Source organism: Centroberyx gerrardi, chromosome 8 (genome assembly GCF_048128805.1).
Source record: "Centroberyx gerrardi isolate f3 chromosome 8, fCenGer3.hap1.cur.20231027, whole genome shotgun sequence".
NCBI classification, from domain to species: domain Eukaryota; kingdom Metazoa; phylum Chordata; class Actinopteri; order Beryciformes; family Berycidae; genus Centroberyx; species Centroberyx gerrardi.
In genome coordinates, this window is record NC_136004.1 from 9,461,248 (window position 1) to 9,481,879 (window position 20,632).

At 43.9% G+C, this 20,632-nt stretch overlaps 2 protein-coding genes across 4 annotated transcripts; one reads left to right on the forward strand and one right to left on the reverse strand.

Moving 5' to 3' along the window:
* The first annotated feature begins 3,576 nt into the window (after positions 1-3,576).
* On the forward strand, positions 3,577-9,958 carry ggt1a (gamma-glutamyltransferase 1a). 2 transcript variants are annotated; one of them, XM_071909503.2, is made up of 12 exons: positions 3,577-3,770; positions 3,871-4,001; positions 4,091-4,180; positions 4,598-4,790; positions 5,143-5,303; positions 5,476-5,625; positions 6,091-6,227; positions 6,602-6,789; positions 7,185-7,312; positions 8,089-8,201; positions 8,296-8,409; positions 8,826-9,958. In XM_071909503.2, exons 1-12 carry the CDS (start codon positions 3,598-3,600, stop codon positions 8,970-8,972), a joined length of 1,725 nt encoding a protein of 574 aa, XP_071765604.1. In that variant the 5' UTR covers positions 3,577-3,597; the 3' UTR covers positions 8,973-9,958. The 2 variants fall into 2 exon arrangements, with proteins under 2 accessions (XP_071765604.1, XP_078141229.1); XM_078285103.1 differs by lacking the exon at positions 5,476-5,625.
* A 2,750-nt stretch (positions 9,959-12,708) lies between these two features.
* Positions 12,709-18,624, reverse strand: anapc5 (anaphase promoting complex subunit 5). Of its 2 annotated transcripts, XM_071909511.2 has the most exons (17): positions 18,129-18,624; positions 17,951-18,030; positions 17,624-17,733; positions 17,278-17,521; positions 16,918-16,984; positions 16,640-16,741; positions 16,323-16,513; positions 16,150-16,231; positions 15,918-16,010; positions 15,439-15,620; positions 14,805-14,940; positions 14,548-14,622; positions 14,220-14,341; positions 14,017-14,124; positions 13,522-13,669; positions 13,175-13,337; positions 12,709-13,074 (listed from the first exon to the last, which is right to left on the reverse strand). In XM_071909511.2, exons 1-17 carry the CDS (start codon positions 18,324-18,326, stop codon positions 12,863-12,865), a joined length of 2,313 nt encoding a protein of 770 aa, XP_071765612.2. In that variant the 5' UTR covers positions 18,327-18,624; the 3' UTR covers positions 12,709-12,862. The 2 variants fall into 2 exon arrangements, with proteins under 2 accessions (XP_071765612.2, XP_071765615.2); XM_071909514.2 differs by lacking the exon at positions 17,951-18,030 and having other exon boundaries at positions 18,129-18,155.
* Between the last annotated feature and the right edge of the window lie 2,008 nt (positions 18,625-20,632).

A 20,632-nucleotide genomic window follows, 5' to 3' on the forward strand; every position in this document is an offset into this window, starting at 1 on the left:
GTTATTTTCTAGAGATGCAGGCTTAATTTTTGTTGTTGCTATTGCAGCTTCAACAGTGTTAATAAAAGGACGATCCCATGATCAGACACAATTCTGGGCAGCAGATGCTCCTGGTTGAAAACAACGCCGTGCCGTCTGGCTGCAACCCCGAGCTGCGTTTGGCCGCGATCAGAAAAGACGATCCAGAAGAGGTGCAGAGGAGACACAAGAATATCCCTCGACAGTCTAATTTATCGCCGTTCTCTGATGCGCCCGTCACACACACACTGCTATTTTGATTCCCCACCGTGGGCTACGTGCGCCTGCCTCGGATGATGAGGATGCTCCGGTTGCCTCATCCTCCGGCCGTCCCTGCTTTTTTACGCTGCTGTTTAGGTTTGTGCAACGTGGAGCGTCCGACCAATCCCAGCACCCTGCGCCCGTTGCGCGTCTCTCCTCCCAGGCTTGAATTTTTTCTACTCTGCAGCGACAAGAGAGAATAAAAGAATAAAGCGTGTCAAGGTTGTGTTTAATGCCTTTTCTTTAGGCGACCGTGCGGCCAGCGCAATCTGTGCGCGACCTGTCAGATCATGTTTGTTTCAGAGTGACTTTGTGACTTCAGGAGCATTGTATTTCGGGAGTTTGAAGCATTTTTATCTAGGTCAGTTATCTTATGTATTGGTCACATTTACCCTTGGTCATTAGAGCTGATTCTCAGTTGTGCTCTCCCATACAAATAGTACCATTGGCCTCATATAAACACGTGTTTTTCTTTTGGCAACCTTGGAGCCAATATAGCCATTGCACAACCTGTCAAATCATGTCTAAATCTTCCACAAGTCCACAAAATCTTTGTCATTTTTTGAAGAACATCCACAACCCAATGTGCCATGGTGTCATATGGATCAGTATGTGTCTTATAGGTCCCCCAGCAAAATGAGGAATAGTTTAATGTCACTATTATTTCATTCAGGAGAGATTAGCATGTTGGGAGAGATGAGAAAGGAATGTTTGGCTCAGAGAGAGTGCCCCATTCCCATTTACAGTATATAATTCTTTAAAACTATATATCTAACAACAAAAATCTTCTCAGAAGGGGTTCCTTAGGATACAATTTTAACAAAATGATTCATATTTTGGTTGATCTTGCTCTCTTAATAAATATGTCCCTCCTCTGGATGCCCTCCTTGGGCCTGGCCAACTGTATTGCCATATTTTCCTTGAGGTAATGATGATTGACTGGTCTCCTTAACTTCATGTACCATCACCAAGTCACTTATGTATAATGTCACAGCTTGCAATAATTTGATTCCAAGCGATGTCGATCAAATAACTCATTTTCACAACGTGCTAAATTGACTCTCAAATTTAATTGTTATTTTGTTGTTTTCTGCTCTTATCTTTTCATTAGACCTCTTGAAATCCACACAAAGGTAAAATCTTGTGCACAACACTCTTGGGGTTGTTGCTTTGAAGTAAACATATGGCATTTGATCCAAAGCATCTTACAGTGCCATGAGTGCATTATTAGTATGCGTGGCACCAGTAAGAATCAAACGTCAAGCCTTGGCAGTGTTTGTGCCCCGCTACGCCCATTGATCCATACTGAATGAGTCCATCCATCCATATCTGCTTGAGCAGAGAAATGAGAAGTTGAATTTCCAGCTTATATTTGCAGCACATACACAAGTCCGAGACAGAGCCTGTTTGTGGAGCCCTATCATTAAAGGACTGCAGTCACCCAGTAAGAAAAACACATGATGTCACCTCTTATTTCATAGTGGTCATCTCTCTACTCTAACTGTTCATGCGGTGTGGGTTCACCTCTCACCGCGGAACAGGATTAGTCTATGATGTGATTTGTTGCTGAGCGTACAGGCACAGACAGGTCTCCCTCTGTAAAGCCAAAGCAAGACCTGTGTGATCTGCAACAAACAGATATATAATTGTCCTCTTCCGCTATTATAAATCAGCTCAGTCCATTAAATAAGCTCCAGCTCCTTGGGGCAGCTGTGAACCTGGGAGATCCAGAACAGGATAGCGGTGATTAGATTTAGACAGGATCGCAGCAGCAGCAGCAGCAGCGGCCCACAGGCTCCTGCGCCGGTGCTTTATCAGTGTGGCCCAGCAACAGGAGTGCATGGTGGATTAGCTGAGGTAACACAGAGGGGTATTTGCTGCTGAGAAGCTCCTGTCACTAATGCTGCCAGCTTGGGCCCGCGCTGCCGGGTGAAGGCTCAGGCATCTCAATCGGTCTGAGGACGCCGGCAGAATAAGCCAAATAGACTGTGACACCGCTGCTGTGCGTGGCACCGCTGCCGGCTCAGCCAATCACACAGCCCCGAGCCAGGGCAGAACGCCGCCTGCATCTGTAAACAGATCACCCTCACCTTCACTTTGGCAAGCCTGCCAGATGCATATCACAACGGAGTGGAAGGTTACAGAGGATTAGAAAGACAAACTCGAGAGTTTCAATTCCAACACGAGATATCCGCTATTTGAAAAGAGTGGTATCTACTTTTACAAAATGATGGATAGGACAAAATTATAGGATTTTTTTTTTAAGGAATAGAAGGTAACTTAAGTCCTCTGGTGACAAAATGCCAACAATTTTATGGATGGATGCTCTATCAGGACATTCTGGGAAAGCTTTCTGCGTATTTATTTGTCTGTTAGTCAGAAATGTGGAGCTCAGTATAGTCTGAAGTCCCAGAATTCATTGCTGACTGTCTCAAAAGCTCCAACAGAGTTTCTGGAAGAAAATCTTCATGATCTCTGCCCTCGCTGCTGCTCTCTCTCTCTCTCTCTCTCTCTCTCTCTCCCTCTATGTCCTTCCTTCCTTCTCTCTCCTTGTCCTTGTCTCTGCTTTTTCTGTCTGTAACTTTCTGTACCGCTGCTGTCTTGTCAAGGTCTCCCAGGTCAAGATGCCAGCAAAAAAGAGATTTTTAATCTTGATGGCACTTACCTAGTTAAATAATTAAATAAATAGAAATATATAAATAAATAAAATATGTTAGAGCTATTGAATGATAAAGTCCAGGTAATGATTTTTCCCTCCAAATTGGACATACAGTGTTATGGAATTCAAGCTGTCGTGATGATTTGGCATTTCAGATCTCTTCAGGAGTGTCATAAACATTTGCAAATTAAACATATGCTTATCATCCAGATAGCTTTTGCTCATGGACATTAGGCAACACAACATCACAGCGTGTCATCTGAGCTAACTAGCAGCTGAAAGCCATAGATGACGCACAATGTTAGACCACCTGTGACTGACGCTGGCCATAATAACCACCATGGCATTACTGCTGACACTCTCCTTTGTCCTCTCCTGTCCTCTACCTCCCCACTGTCCAAGCACAAAAAAAACATTAAGGTGCGTCGACTACCTGCTCTCCTTTCTTGAGAAAAAAAACAACATAATGACACGGCTAGAGCACATGTTGATTCATGTGCTGATTCAGGTGACCACAGTGAAAATTATGCTAAGAGGCGTCTGGAAGTGGAGGAGTCAGAACGTTCTGCTGCTGCCTGCCACTCTGTCTCTGAAGCCGTAGCGTAGGTGTTCAGGATCCTGTCTGACTGTACGGTGTGTTGAATTTCCCGGGCAGGAAAATGGTCAGGAAGTCCCTGGTGGCTGGGCTGGTGGTCCTGTTGGTGGCTGCAGTGGGCCTGTTCCTCGGGGTGTTCATGGGCTTTGGGAAGAAGAGCACCACCCCCACCGCGGACCACTTCTACTCCAAGGCTGCTGTGGCTGCCGATGCGGGAACGTGTTCAGAAGTGGGGAGGTGAGTCGTGCGTCAAGAGGCTGAAACACTTCGGATAGGCATACGCTCCCTCCTCCCTGTGTTCTGTAATGTGTGTGTGTGTGTGTGTTTGTGCTCTCAGGGACATTCTGAAGAAGAATGGCTCAGCTGTGGATGCCTCCATCGCAGCCTTGCTCTGCGTTGGTCTCCTGAACGCTCACAGCATGGGCATCGGAGGGGGGCTCTTCTTTGTCATCTATAACGCTTCCACAGGTGAGCATGTGTCTGTGTCACAGCTTCCTAATGTAATTACCCGAGCCAAACCCCCCCTCATCAATCTGTCCCCACTCCCTGCTCAACAGGGAAGGTTGAAACCATCGATGCGAGGGAGACGGCGCCCATGAACGCCACTGAAGACATGTTTGGCAACAACACCCAGCTCTCTCGTAAAGGTACCGACTGGCTGCACTGTGTTGGAGTATTTCCCAGGCGCAGGGGAGACGGGGTTTCATTCGACACAGATCTGACATAACGCCGCATTGTAATATTGAAGCAGCTACTGTAATACCAGTAACTCTATTGTGGCATCAGTGCTAGAGAAGGATTTAGAGGATAATATATTCTGGTTTCAAAGACATCCAGGCCGCCTCTTGGATGTTCCATCATCCTTAACAACCTTACAATATTTTCCCTTGTACCCTCTGCTGGTTAATACGGGGCACAGTACAATAATAAAACAGCAAATCTGAATGCCTCAGAGCCTCTTGTCCCAGCCTGGGTGCCTCTTAGCATGCCGGTCCTTGAGTCAGACAAGGGGCAGAGAGAGCTTGTGAAATTCAAATATCAGTAGTGCTGTTTCTGCATGACAGGTGGATTGTCCATAGCCATTCCTGGGGAGATCCGTGGTTACGAGATGGCACACAAGAGACATGGCAGGCTGCCATGGAAGGAGCTGTTTGAGCCGAGCATCGCCTTGGCTCGCGACGGCTTCCCTATAGGAAAGGCCTTGGCTCACGCCATCTTCAAGAGCAAAGAGTCCATTCAAGGAGATGCCAACATGTGGTGAGAATAGAACATTAATGAAAGAAAGCACACGCTAAATTTAAGTGCAGCAACTTCTATTTAAAATCTAAACATGTTCCCAAGTTTTTTCTGCACTGTAAAAATTGCAGCTTGTATAAATAACACTTATGAAAGATGTATTGCTTTTTATCATCCAGTACAACAGTGAGAAATTGCTTCCCTTATTCTGCTGCAATCCCCAATTATATAACTTGAATACACACATCATACCTCTTGTGATTCCTGCACAAATTATTAGACAAAACACAGTTGCTGCTAATCTTCATATTCTCCAGACATGAACACTATTGGAATTTAATTGCTTCCTTCTGCTCTTGTTCCTCTGTTCCAGTGAAGTGTTCTGTGATTCTCAAAAAAACATCCTGAAGGAAAATGATATCGTTAGATTTCCCAAACTAGCCGACACATACCAAAGAATAGCAGAGGAGGGGCCTGATGTGTTTTATAACGGGACGATGGCACAGAGCATCGTAGAAGACATCCAGGCAGCAGGTCTTCTTCTTGTTCACTGTTTTCTGCACAAACACATGAATAAATGATTGGTGAATGAATTCTGAACATATTGCACAAACTAAGACATTGTACACCACAGTAAATGGCAATTGATAATATGACCATCATTTCCCATATTAGGTTTATTCTTACACTTGTGTGCTCCTTCCAGGTGGGATTATCACCTTAGAGGACTTGTTGGAGTACCAGCCTGTGCTGAATGAGAATCCCCTGAAGCTGAACGTTGGGGAATACACCATGTATATCCCAGACGCCCCCTCCAGTGGCCCAGTGCTGGCACTCATACTCAACATAGTGGATGGTGAGCAGCCTGGCCAAGTGCTTGTGCAGCCATGCAGAAGAAAGGATGTCAGGTTTCCCCAGGTCCTCCCTGGGATGTTCCTCCGCCTATTCTGGAACCACAAAACAGAACCCCGACTCTGCCGTGCTTGCCAAAGTTAATTCACCATGAACACACCGTCTGTTCGGGCAGAGAATCTTCAGTCATGCTTTTAACAAAAAAACAAAAAAAAATTCAAATTAAAGATCAGCTTAAATTGAACACGTTCCTCCTGATTCATATCACGGATATCTGCTGGAAGGGTTCATGTTGTTATTTGGCTTGCGAGAGAATTTAGAGTGATAGTTAATGACCTGCCACCGCAATGACAGGGTCTGAAATAGGCTTTTTGGCACAATGATGGAGAAATGTAATTACCTGATTAGCGCAAGAAGCAAATGTGATTCCTCATAGACTTTAGACATATTTCCTGTGGGTATTTTGCAGGGTACAACTTCACAGGCACAAGTGTCTCCACAGCAGAGAAAAGGACCTTGACATACCACCGCATCGTAGAGGCTTTTCGCTTTGCTTATGCCAAGAGGAGCAGACTGGGGGACCCGCGTTATCTCAATATCACCGATGTAAGAGCCTTCATTTTTATTTTTTTTATTAGCGTCATTCAAACCTTTATTTATGAGCGTCCGTGCTCATTTTCAGCAACACTCCTACAGCTGCACACAGTCCCACCTGGGAGCCGCCCAGCGAGACCGCTCCACCATGGGGCAGGCTGGGGTGAAGTGCCTTGCTCAAGGGCAAGCCTTGTTGGCAGGCATGCATGGGGAGAGCATTACTTTCTATTTACTAAGCATTGTTGAATACAAACAACACCGATTTAAAATTCAGGTAGTGTTTTCTACATCATTACGCGGGGCAGGACAGGTGCTCTGCTGCTTCATGATCTTCCAGGCAAACTGTCAGGAAGTCCCGCTGTGACTGATTGCTTTGTTCTCCTCAGCTCATCCACAACATGACCTCAGACTACTTTGCTGACGGCATCAGGAGTAAAATTACGGACGACACCACCCACCCAGACAGCTACTACGAGCCAGAGTATTTTGTCCCAGACAACCACGGGACGGCTCACCTGTCCGTCATCGCTGAGGATGGAAGCGCCGTGGCGGCCACCAGCACCATCAATCTGTAGTAAGATTCCTGCAGGTCCAAACACGCAGGGCAGTTTGTCCAACAGACAGACCTAATATATCAGATCACTGTCAGTGTGTCCAAAAAGTCAAGTTTTCATTTGAAGAACAGCCTTTCTTTCAGATTAATGCTAATGCGTTTCTTGAAACTATATAATGGATTTTGAATGTCTTTCTTCTGCCCTATAAATCTTGCTCAAGCCATAAATTGTCATGTAGGGCTACTTTTCATTTCAAGCAAAAACACTGTAATGACTGGGTTGTTGCCTGACAGTGGTGAGATACAATGTAACTATCCAGTGAACACAGTTTTACCACTAATCTTCACTGACTTTTACATCCAATCCAGATTGTATCACTCACTCATCATGACTAAATCCCGTTCTACCTCCTCAGCTTTGGTTCCAAAGTCATGTCCAGATCGACTGGCATCATTTTCAACGATGAGATGGATGACTTCAGCTCCCCACACATGACCAATGGTTTTGGGATCCCTCCCTCCCCCAACAACTTCATCCAACCAGGTGTGGCCGCGCTGGACTGTCATGCTGCACACACTGATGTCTTAATCGAACAGTTTGGGCTATAACTGCTGGACACTGAGCTTGATGGATGGATGGATGGATGGATGGATGGATGGGCTGATGGGTGGACTGATAGATACTCAATTCCTAATAGGGAAGTTCATAGTGTCATGAGCAGCACAATATTGACAGAACAAACAGACTGACACAGACTTTAACGGTGCTATGTGTTGCATTTTTAAACATCAATATAACATATTGACAACAAATTAACTGTGATATAATTACTGTAAACAAATGAGACCATGGTGGAGATGATGGTGGCCTCTGTCTCACACCAGTAGCATTGTTAGTGCTAGTGTCTCAAAATTACATTTCTCATAAAACCTGTTGCTTCCTGTGACAAAAAGAATGTTGTTACTTGTCCCCCCTCCCTGACATCGCCCTGCATGCGTTTGTTTTCTCTTTGGCTTTACTGAAGAGGATAAACATGTTGGAAGTGCTTTTTCCATTGGCTTTTCACTCAATCCACCATCTGCCGTCTCCCTGCTTTGTGCCATAAAGCAATCCAGCAGATTTCCCTCCAGATCTGGCCTAAAATGCAGTGTAGACGCCAGCAGAAACTGCCAATCTACTCAGCGATGGTCTTGTTTGTTTACTGTAATTATACTAATGTCTCAAAACTGATGCTGCATGTAGCACCTGTAAAACAAAAGATAACAATAAAGCATTTATTCATAAAACAGCCATAGCCACATTCTGTTAATCTGTTGTAGGCAAGAGGCCGCTCTCTTCCATGTGCCCTACTATCATCTTTGACAAAGACAACAGAGTGAAAATGGTGGTAGGAGCCTCTGGAGGAACAAAAATCACCACAGCCACTGCCTTAGTAAGTCTGCTCCATTCACATGCATCTCCAGGCTGCAGAGACTCACGCACACTTCTCTGATGCAACATGTCTCACATTCTCCTGCTGAACACAGGTCATCCTCAACTCCTTGTTCTTCAACTACGACCTAAAGAAAGCCGTGACAGAGCCTCGGGTTCACAATCAGCTCAACCCAAACATGACAGTGGTGGAGCAGGGCTTTGAAAAGGTATGTCGCACACGCACAGACACGTATACTGCATGCAAAGCTACATGTGGAGCATATGATGAGTGTATATAGAATATTGTATGAATAACAGGATTAAAGGGGCATTAAGTAATCTATGAACTTTATCAACCTCTATTGTTGACCAGTAGGAATGATCTCTATCTCATGGTGTGATAGAACTTGTCAGCACCTGGCAAGAAAATCGTTGAGTCATTGGTATTGATCAACCCCTTGCAGATATATTATGGTCAATTTTTGCTATGGGGGCAGTAAAAATACGTACTTATTGCCCCTTTAAGTGTGTGTGTGTGTGTATGTGTGTGTGTGTGCGTGTGTGTGTGATGCTGATGTTGATGATGATAATGATGAGGATGATGATAGCGATGATGATAACTCTGATGATGATGGCGTGGCAGAGCGTCCTGGATGGCCTGGTTCAGAAGAACCACGTGACGGAGCTGCTGCCCACTCCAGACTCGGTGGTGCAGGCGGTGGTGCGGCAGGGAGAGCGCCTCTGTGCGGAGTCCGACCCCAGGAAAGGAGGCTATCCGGCCGGGTACTGAGGGCCGCTCGGCCTGGACGGACTCCTCAAAGACACACGGACAGAGATACAGCGCGTGTCTGCGATGGAGACACACCAGCAACGTCTAAGCTATGGAGACACAGCCACTTCTCTTTCTTTGAGCTTAATTGACTCAATCGTGGAAAATGACTCACTCCGTTTCAATACCTCTGACATTCAAACCAAATATTCAGCATTTCTGCTTTTCTTGGAATTATTTATTTTTTTGTGTTTAAAAAAGAAAAAGAAAAAGAAAGGAGATTGCACCTATGATTGTGGCATTTTGACTCCTGTATCAAGAGATCATCATTATTGGTTATTGGTTATGATGTTTTGAGGACTGGAGAATGCATCAGTCTTTACCATTTGGATACATAAACCAGTGGCCCAAAACTGTAGTGGTAGAGATGAATCCTCTGCTACATATTAAGCCCAGTTTGTTTATGACATAGTATCCAACATATTAAAAACAACTCAATAAGGCTGTATGGATATTGAGATAGAGAAACCACCCCAACAATTAGGCAAATGATACTGTGATGATAAGAAAAACATGTTCTTAGGTTTCATCAGTATGTTTTAGGGAAGAATCTGAGTGGTTGTAGGTTGTCCATGTTTGTTTTTGTCCAAAGAAAAATCCAGTCAACCAAATGTGAATGACTGGATATTTTGTCTGGGAAAAAAGGGTGTGTTTTCATGTCTTAACCATGTAAAACACCCTAACTGGTCATAGAATATGAATTACAAATGAAGACACCTCAGGTCGCCTGCCTGTTCTAGCAAGATGTCTGCCTACATCTTTCTCCTGATGAAAGTTGATGCTGAACTTTACAGATTTAATGGAAACTCTGACCGTGTCTCAGATTCTGTTGACGAGGGCCCAGTCACTCTGGTCCTTTTGCTTACTTCCATTTTTTTTGTGATGCAGAGTGTTGTGAGAGACACATTTGAATTGTAAATGTTTAATACCGAGTAGAGGTTCAGTGAATGTATGGTGTATTCTGAAAATACATTTGCAGATATATTTTTCTAAACATGCATTGTTCTTATGCCATGCTTGTTGCCATGCTTGTTATTAAACATTTTGAACAAAGATGTTATTTTTGTTACACGTGGATCCTCTGGGTATTTCTGTACTGCCTCCCTGCTGAAATATTAGGCGCAAAGATTTATTATATATCTCATCTCACACTTATCCTCAATAAGCTCAATGAGGTTATGTACTGTAAAAAATAGAATGACCCAAAGTTTCAGTGAGGGTACAGTTGTGAAAATTACATTTCAAGTTGATCAAGGCCAGAGAAATTACACAACCTTTGCAGAACTCAGGATCCCTGAAGCAAATGACCTTCCTTTACTTTCATTGTCTAGTGAATTGGGGCCTACAGTAAATACCTCCACTCCACATGCACTTTTTTTTCTCTCAGCAGCTATGAATAACTTAGTAGCGGCAAGAGTGCCAGCATTGCTGTCGGGTGAAAACCTCGATCTCCAAAATGTCATCTTTTCATGAGCGAAGAAAAGCAGCCTTGTCTTCAGCTTGATGACGATGCATTTTTGAGTTTGTCCAATGGGGTTTGAAGGGGTTTTATAAGCCCAAGGATGGTGGAATGTTCTCAATCCATAGAGAGCCATGTACTCCTTGAAAATGAGACTTGAAAATCACCAAAATTGTGAGGTTTTCACACGACAGCAGTGATTTGTAACCTGGCAGCATCAAATTCAAATACGAAGCCTTCTGGTCGTGTATAGTATGATGGGTAGAACATGGCACCGACACTGCTGTTTGGATAAGAGCATCTACCACATGGCATATGTTCAACTCATTGCTGTTAATGAGCACATGCTCCATCTAGTGTCTCATGATGACACTGAGTTTATCCCAGAGCTACCCCAACCCCTCAGCTGTCACTGAGTCACTCAGCTGTCACTGACTCTTGATTGTCATCACATAGGCAAACTTGCAAATACAGGTAGGCCTACTGCTTGGCCCCGCGCCCAAAGTCGACAACCAAAACAACAACCAAACACCTCGTCAAGTGAAAGCAGAGCGAGTCATGTGACTGTCTGTGTCTTATTTACACAGAGCTGCTCTGGTTTTTTCCAAGAACCACCATGATCTATCTGTTTACGCAGCAAAGTGACACGAAGCCAAACACTGGCACTCGAACTCAGCCAACAGAAACTTTCAGAGGGCTGGAGCAGATGGTAAACGATGAAGCTAGTTAATGTCAACTGGCCCTGAGGGTTCCTCTCAGACCCCCCACGGACCACAGAGAGCTTTTGTGTGAGGAACATTAACCAAACTGAGCTCGCATGGAAACAAAGTCAAACGCATTTAGATCATGTGATAATACCTGTTCCAGTACTGTGTTTTATAAAAGCTTTTGCTGAATGAACACCGCCATGGGCTGTAGGAATAAAGTAAATGTACACAAGTGAATACAAGTGAAAAACTCTGCCAGTGGGGTGAGATAATTCCACTTCTTTCCAATGCAGTTTCACTTGTTCCAGGAATTTTAGACAAACAAGTATATCATGATGCAGGGCAGAATAGGGCAGATCACTCCACTAGTATCAATAAAATGACACTTGATTCAAGAAAACTCTCAAAACAAGTTGATTTGTATTGGAAACAAGTGAAATTATCTCTTCCCACTGGCATATTTGTCACTTGTTTTAAGAAATACAAGATTTCAAGACTCAACATTATTAAATGACTTGGATATTTTTGCAGTGTGACAATGAGTCACACCTAAATACTATTGCAACTAGGTTAGCTATAACTGCAACGGATGAAGACGATAGACACCATGAACAAAAGCCATATAAAAGACAGCTTTAGTTTAACAAGTTCATATGACGCACACTAAAGGCTCATCTAGAACATAGATATCCTGCTTACTGACAATGATTTATATATTCAGTCACATTAACTGATAATATCCTACTAAACACTTTAAAGACATTTATTTTCAAGAAAATAGTCATTTGAGTAATAGGATTACAGGCCCATCAGACCACCCAAAATAGTTCACATATTATGTCAGACTCAAGTGGAATACAGATATCTGCTGTTATGTCATCTCAGGTCTATTACATTATAAATGTGATCATGACTCAAGGAAATGTTCCTCCTCTGCCAAAATGGATTCCTGCTTCATCAGTATTCTTCTGGCGGAATAAGAATCATCCAACCCACTGAAACACATTCATCTTGTGGCTAACTGTGATATTACCCTCATTCATCACAGAGTGGTGGGTAAATCAGCCCCGCTGTGACAGATGCTGATAAACTTTCGGCGTGTTCTACTACACCGTCTGCTGACATTCATGCCTGACAACCTGCCACCTTTGCTGTGGTGGATGCTATCAAGCCCATTGTTGTACTTATTATCAACACAGGCCATCATTCAAATTCTGTGTCTGACCATCTGCAAAGGATCTATTCTGGATCCACTGGAGATTCACCGTTATTTTTGATTATTTAAATGATCCTGCTTCTTGAGTATCCAGGCATTGCAGGCAAAGAGGTCAACAACTGCCTCTGGTTCTAAATATTTATAGAGAAGATACTCTAGTTCTGACAGCAAACAGGCCAGATCTTCACCACCATCTAGTGGTGACCCGGCAGTGGATCAATTCAGTAATTAAGAGGAACTGTTGCATGACAGGGAGGCAACGCAATGAAAAAGACCAGAATGTATATTTATTCTACATAATACAAAATTTACTGTTAACAAATGAGTGACAAAATCCCTTACTGTAGAGCGATTTACATCATAAGGTAATACAGCTTTTGGTAAGGTTTCAGTTTTTTTATGTACATAATCATATGCTTTTGAGCAGCCAAGACACCTATGGTTTGTAGGCAGAGAGGAGAGTGAGCGGTTAGAGTCGCATGGAAACTGGTGCTGCTGGGGACTGCAGCTCCTGGTCCAGCAGGCGGAAGAGCATGGCACATTTGTTGCACTGGGAGGTTTGTCCCAGCGAGCGGTGGAGCTGAGCCTGCAGGTAGTGGACGTCCCGCAGCCGCTCCTTACAGTTCAACATGGAGAAATAGGCGGCGGCCTCGTCTAGCGTCTGAACTGCCAAACCCAAAGCTGAAGGGAGACAACAAGGCACGGTGTTTAAAGAGGAACTGCACCACCGCAAACACTGCGATATAGGGATCAGTATTTGGCAAGGAGCCAGGGCTGTTACCTGCGTGCCCTTGTCCGTTTGGCCTGAATCCAGCCACGGCCATCTGACAGCGGGCCGTCAGCAGCAGGGCACGGCCTTTGTCCATGACGGCTCCGTGGGCCAGAATGGGCTCCATGGCTTCATGGAGGACACTCAGAGCCTGCTGAGGCACTCCCAACATCAGCTGCACAGAGGAGCACAAATAACAACAACAAACCTAATTATTTTGAGGGACACATGCATGACTGTGCTGCTTTTATTTTGCACATACAGCAACAGTGTTGGAGATTAAGGCTTTGACAATTTGCATGCATGAGAGCTGCGATGGTGTCTATTTTAGCGAGCTCCGTTGCCCTATAGCGGCTGACCTGAGTGAAGGCCAGGTGAAGGATGGTCTCCGAGGCCAGAGCCTGTAAGTGATGCTGTCTGGCCAGAGCCAAGGCCTGCAGGAGGAAAGGAAGGGCTGTGGAGAAGCCAGACGACTCCCAGTGGAGCTCAGCAGTGGAAAGCATAACCCTGTATGAGACATGATGGAGTGAAAAATAAAAATGTGGGTCTGACCTCCAGTCATAATCATCAAAAAAACATCATCCACCTAAACAAAAATATCTATTTTATTTTCAGAAAGGCATTCATTTCTGTTTTTTTTTCCTTAAAAGGCCCTATCCCTATATCACTTCCATCAGTTTGATGCTACTTACGATGATGTATATTGTGAATTTTACATCAAAGATTTAAACAAGGTGGGCAAGCACTATTCCGCAAATAAAAAGGTGGGTTCATCCTCCTCTACATCCTGCAAACAGGTAATCGGGGTATTGAACAACAGGGTTATCAAGCAGTCGTGGAAGCTGCCGTCCTACCTGATGATCATCTCTGTACATTTGCTCTTCTCACAGTGCACCTGCAGCCTCTGTAAGATGCCGTAAGCCTCAGTGGTTCGGTTGAGCGCCTTCAGAACTTGAGCTTTCCTGCCGGCAAACACACTGTTACAGCTAGAACAACGATTACAGAAGTTTGAGACAGGTAATAAGAATGAGAACTGAAGATTTCGCCTTGGCTTTACCTGTAGAGACCCTCTGTTTTGTTCAAGGCGGCGATAGCTGCGACTTGTGGCTCTGCCAGATGATATTTCCCTTCATTCATGTGCCTCTCAAACTGGATTTTCAGGTCACAAAGCATCCAGAGCTGATTCAGAGAGAGAAAAAATAGTAGCTGAGCAGGGACTGTCCATGGGTCTGAGCACTATGGCGCCATGTTTAAGCGAAGCTGTAAGTCCAACTCATGAACTATGCTGTATCATATCTTGCATCGCATCATGTCATCCCCCGTCTTTCTCCACTATATATTATCCAATAAAGCAATAAATAAATAATCTGGCGGAGGATACTCACCTTGGCATGCTGTGTGTGAGGAGGAAACTGCTCTTTCAGATGCAGGAGAATCTCAGAAACGGCTCCATACAGGCCCTGCAACAGAAACACAGAAAGAAAAGGCTTACTCTCAGCCAACTGTTGAACTCTGCCCAGGAGCTGGAAAGTAGACCTGATCAATGTTGATTACCTCGCCGCATTGCTGGGCCAACTGACTAATGGATATGTAACAGCGGGGCAGAAAGCAGACAGAGACGAGATCAAATCAAACGCACTACCTGCTCAGCATGCAGCTCAGCCAGGTGGCACAGAGCCACGGCAAAGGCCTCCGTGTTGTTCTGCTGGACCCCGAAGTTGACCGGCTCCAGACTGCTCATGTTGAGAAGCAGCTGGGCCTGCTGCAGAGCCATGGTGCTGCACACAGGAGGTCACACAGAACAGTTAAGAAGAGCGATGGTCATCCGAACACTGAGTCATTTATTTTACCGTCTAAGTTTTGGGAGTATTCATTTATGCTCTTGAAAAGTTTGACCTATACAGTAGATGGAAACAAGTTTAGCTTTATAGCTCAAGATACAGGTGCATTTTACTCAAGTGACTGGAAGCAATACAAATGTGAACCAACAGAAAGTACATATACATCTTATGCTCAGACGTCTCATACTGTTAATCCATGCATAAAAACACCAGACAACAACTTCAGAGAGAAATATCAACAAACTACCCACAAATCATTGTGTATAAAACCTGTAACAGTGTTTCAACAGAGCGTGCCATACTGCTATTATAGATGGGGAGTAAAAGTGTGTGGGGAGGTGAGAAGGAGGCTGCGTGTCAACACGTAATCTACTGTCAGTAACGGTGAACTGCAGTGACAAGTGTGTATCAGGGAGACAAGGTGAAGAGCCTGACCTCTTGCCGTACATCCTCCATATGGAGGTAGTCTGGGCCAGGCTGATTTCTATTAGCTCTGACAGACTGTGCTTCCAGTGCAGGATGTCCGTGTCCTTCAGTGCATCCATCAGTTCATGGGCTGTCTTGCCCTGTATCGCCCCCTGCTGGACCAAGGACTGAATGCCCAGAGATGCCAAGTACTGAAGAGGAGAGAGGAGAGAGTGTGTTGGATAATATGTGTCAAGGATCAGTTATATAAAGGTTATCTAGCTAATTTGAAGAAAACCATTGGTAACCATTATATAAAACCCATCATTTCTTTAAGGGTGTTCTTTAGTGTGATTATGGGTCTAAATAGTCTAAATATCTTGCACCCATTGCATAACCATTGTACCCATAATCACAGTAAAGAACACCTCTCAGGTATTATTGTTCTAATAACTGCCACAGCCACTCTCCTAAAAGCGTTTTTCCTTGAGGCCGTATGCTTCACTCACTGGTAGGCAGAAATGGGCAGCCATTTTCACTGAATCCTCAGTCAACACCGAGCTGTCAGATCCTTTCATCTGTTCGAGTGTGTAGAGCCAACTCTGAAGCACAGACGACACAAAGAGACAGAGAGAGAAAGAGTGTGAGACAGACAGATTGACGTTACAGCCAACATAATGAACCATCCATCATGGCACCAACAAGCAAAACAACACAGACAGAATTTGTTTGTTTTTTTACCAGACAGTGCTGCAAGCACACATGATCGTTGGACTCCTGGGCGATGCGGATAGCCTCTTGTAGAGCCAGCTCAGCCTGTTGACTGGAGGCCAAGAAGAGAAAAATAGATACAGATACTGTAAGAATGCAGTTACTTATAATCTATCCATACACACAGAACCCCTGTTACTCACTAGTGGCCGAAGCGACAGTGCAGGCTTGCCAGGTTGAGGGCAGCGTAGCGAAGACTTCGCCCGTAGCCCTCGTCCCCGTTGCTCTTCCCCTCACTCCCGGACAGGATGAGGCGGTCAAAATAATGTAACAGACTGTGGGTGGAGATGAAGATGTCCTGGACTCGCATGCTGTTCAGGTAGTTCAGGTAATGCTGAGGACAGACAAAACAGAGCTGATAAAGGAGATATCTCCCTCTGGACTCTCACTGAAATTGCAAAATCGAGGGTATAATCGTAAAAATGACTGTGAAAGTATGTGGATGGGAGTAGAGCCTCACCGCCTCAGCAAAATCTGGGTTAAACTTCAGCATGTTGTTGAGCTCGTCCTGCAGAGCGGCGGGCTTTAGCGCTTTGTTCTCATCATTCTTCAGAAGGTACGCCTGGGAGAAGATGTTTTCAGTTACTGTGTAAAACCCCTAGGTTTGATGTACAATGCAGTCACGGCTATTTGTCAGCTATAGACAAGCTGACCATCAATAAAATGCAGAATGAGGCAACAGCATAGCTCTAGCCGAACGATCATGGGACTGATTTTACCCTTGATTTCCACACTCACCTGTCTTGCGAGAAAGTACTCAGCTTGTTTTTGTGACAGGGGGCCTCTGCTTGGAGCATCGTCATTTCTAAAACAAAACAAAAAAAAACGTCCCAATAACAAATGTGAATCTGCTGTGAACAATCAAGAGGCTTCCAAATAGTGGTATCACACCATTTCACCCGTTTCCACTAGTGTCAATACATAGAATTAAGATTTACACTTTTCTGAACACGTTATGAGAAATTTGTAGCAGCGAGTAAAGAAAATACAAAAGTGTGCAGGCAAGGTTGAAATTCTAGGGCTTATTATAGGGCTTCCCTTGACGGTAAAATACATTATATAGAATTAATGACATTATACAAGAAAAGCATGACCAACCGAAGCTCTGACTCATGCAGTGGGGTGTCCAGCTCCTCCTTGTCTATTCTGTCCCCTACAGTGTCCTCGGTGCTGGTCAGGTCCATGTCCGAGTCGTCCGCCACCAACGCCGGCAAATCCACCTGCCTGTCGGTGGGCTTGGCATAGTGACTGTGGTAGTACTGCTGTAGGGACTTGTACAGCTTGTACACCTGGCTGAAGGACAGCTTGTTGTAGGCCAGAAGCATGTGTCTCATAAAAAGACCTAAAACACAGGCAAGACACAGCGATGACACAGTCTGAATAATGAGAACCGTGGTGATCTTTGAGGACGTTCTGTCAGGCTTGTCAGATGATGTACACTCACCAACAACACTGGTTTTATAAGCCTCAGAGTCAAACGCAGTGAAAGGGGTGGGAAGGGTGGAAAAGAAGTATTCCATGTCTTTCAGCTCTCCGTCAGCCATTTCACGCAGCCTTTGAAGAGAAAAAAACATAAGACTCTGCAGCTACAAATGGAGGATACGCTCATTTTCAGTCATTCTGGATAGGAGTGTCAGATAATTGGCTAAAATGGAAGTGGAAATTGTATAATACGCCAGTCATGGTTAACAAAAATCAACTGACAGCTCATATTCAGTGTGGCTACAAATGTGCAGCGTGGGACTGAAGGTTTTCAACTGAAGCAGCATACCTGAGTTTGACAGCATATGCCGTCTGAGGGCAACAATCCTCCACAGTCTTAAGGAACTGGCCGAGAGTCAAGTCTGGACCCTAATGATGACCCCAGATGAAACACAGACAAACAAAGGCCAAGATGAATGACCAACTTAAACACAGCGCAGTGCAAATACCCAAGGCATGAAACCAACCTGCTGCAGGGGCAGAATGAGTTTGTTAAGTCTCCTTCTTTCTGGCAGTGCAATCTTGGACGTGGTCATGTCGTACAGTAAGGCCAGGACGGAGATTTTATACGGAGTCACCCAGTCTTTGATACCAAAGACATTAGCATGAACTACTCCGTTCGTCATCATTGGGTTGAAATACAAACTTTCATGCACGCTCGCCATCGTTTAAAGGTTTAGCTAGGTTGTAGCGAAGAAAGAAACTGTTTTTTGCCAAACTGAATGAACATTTAGCCAAAAGAAACGTTACAGTCAGTCAGCAGCGGCAGCTAGCTAGCTAGCGTACCGATAAGTTAACTTAGTCCCGTGTGGAAGCTAACGATGCATAACACATCAACAGCTGGCAGTGACTAACTTGCAAACCAATTATCCTTCTGAGAGCAAACGGTCACTTTGGCCATGTCATTCGTAGTTAATTTGAAGCATGTTTACTAAAATTTGCTCTTTTCCTTCAAACCGCCCTCCTTCTGTCCCCTTAAAAATACGTCACACATCGCGTTCAGTACAAACAATCGAAAACAGAAAACTCGATAAGGGGATTTACCTGTTTGGGGTCACCTGTAGCAGAGCACCATAGGCTATAAATTTGAAAGAATGGCCACTTTCAACATGCAATAACTTACACGTTGCTAATCACATACATTCCTCTTAAATTAGAGAAGGGTAGACCTATATTATACCCGTGAGCAAAGTGTAATCTGAGTATCTGCAAAGGTCACGAGCTGGTCCCAACCCTGACATGTCTGCCAAGAAAGGATTGTTATATTGTTCTTGATCATTTCCTAGCCTGTCACCCAGTTCTTCTCTTTGTAGACATTTAACGCTATGGTAACAAGCCTAACTGGAATCAGAGAACCAACAAGGAACAAACAAGGCATTTAGTATACACTTTGCATTTATTACCTAGCAGCAACACTGGAACAGTTGGGGTTAAGTTACTTGCTCAAGGGGACCTATATAGTTGTTGCTGAGGAAAGGGCAAGTGCTACTCATTTCCTTTATCCATCTGATGTGATGATGACCAGGTGCCTTTGTAGGTAAATCATCCCATCTCCACACTTTTTAATGTGTTCCACTCAGGTTCGCTACAGGTTGGTGGCACATCCTGAAAGGCTGACAATAATGATATATATTATTATGGATTGCACAAGAGATTATTGTAGAATGTCTGTGGCTAAACTGAGTTTAAGTCTGTTTATCCTACATTGGGACTGAGGTGATGTTGATAGAAATTATTACTGGAACTTGCTTGCAATGTGGCACATTGTGCCGTTGTGGTTACTGTTCCCATATAGAGACTGTGGTAAACTGATCCCCAGGGTTTCCATATCAGGACCAGAGTCACCATGCAGGGACTGATTCCACTCTCATTATCAAGTATAACAAGGACACAGTCAGTGATGTAGGGGTAAATAAAATGGTGTGTTAACAATGACCTTCAGTTGGTGATCATCATAAGGCAAACAATTACCAAACAAAAATACATTATTTTCAGAAAAGCATTCATGTATGCCTTTTCCCCTATCTTCACATAACTTACATCTGTCTTATATTACTCACTATGAATTTAGCTCATAAAGATTTATAATAATTTTAAAAAGTGGCTAAAATGTATTCCCCAATAAAAATGTAGGTAAACTGCATCCCTGGGCACAGTGTCAACAGAATGTAGTTGGAGCTTCAAAATTTGGAAGTGTACTTGTTGGTCCGCACATCAATAGAAAGAAAAGAAAATGTCATTGTAGAACCATAAATGTGATTAGGGTACTCAGTTCACTCTAAAAAGGTTTTAATATCTCAAATAATCAGGGCTAGATGTGCAGATCATTCTGACAGATATGTGATTGGTGGTTGTACGGGTTGCACCCGCCTCTGCACGGGTGTTATGATTGGTTGACTCATCACAGCAGGTCACTGTCATACTGTCATGCTGCCTTCAAGTCACATGGAAAATGCGGTAGATGACTCCCCACTTGAAAATATCATTCACTTTAGCTTTCAGGTCATAAATACTACTTTGGAAATACCTGTTGTCAAGTGTAGGAAATGATATATTTATTTAAAATAAAACGACCATAATGAACCATTTTCATCACGAGACATTTTGTGATCACAACTTAAAATGCTATAGCAGGACACAACTATTATTATTATTATTATTAATAATAATAATAATAATAATTAGTATTATTATTATTTGATGCATTTTTAGTTTGTAGTTGACATTGCAATGTTTGGCATGCAAAACATGAAGTCAAACGTATCACTCACAAAATATTTGTATGTTAACTTTGAAAAAGATGACCAGGAGCAACACAGTCTACAGAAAACTTCAATCAAAGCGTCTTACGGCTTCAAAAGAGTTTGAACGCGTGATCACTGCCAACTCGTTGCTTTTAACTGTCAAATCTATGTGACGGTTATTCCCATAGGACGTGAATGCAGCATCACTGTACACGCACCCAGCAGCA

What these genes read in the sequence shown, in the direction of transcription:
- ggt1a (XM_071909503.2), top strand. Translation starts at nt 3,598, where the DNA reads ATGGTCAGGAAGTCCCTGGTGGCTGGGCTGGTGGTCCTGTTGGTGGCT. An exon ending in CATCTATAACGCTTCCACAG is followed by an intron (nt 4,002 to 4,090) that starts GTGAGCATGTGT and finishes CCTGCTCAACAG; the next exon opens with GGAAGGTTGAAACCATCGAT. An exon ending in CATACTCAACATAGTGGATG is followed by an intron (nt 5,626 to 6,090) that starts GTGAGCAGCCTG and finishes GGTATTTTGCAG; the next exon opens with GGTACAACTTCACAGGCACA.
- anapc5 (XM_071909511.2), bottom strand. Translation starts at nt 18,326, where the DNA reads ATGGCGAGCGTGCATGAAAGTTTGTATTTCAACCCAATGATGACGAAC. An exon ending in TCATTCTGCCCCTGCAGCAG is followed by an intron (nt 18,031 to 18,128) that starts GTTGGTTTCATG and finishes GGTCATCATTAG; the next exon opens with GGTCCAGACTTGACTCTCGG. An exon ending in CTGCCCATTTCTGCCTACCA is followed by an intron (nt 15,621 to 15,917) that starts GTGAGTGAAGCA and finishes TCTCCTCTTCAG; the next exon opens with TACTTGGCATCTCTGGGCAT.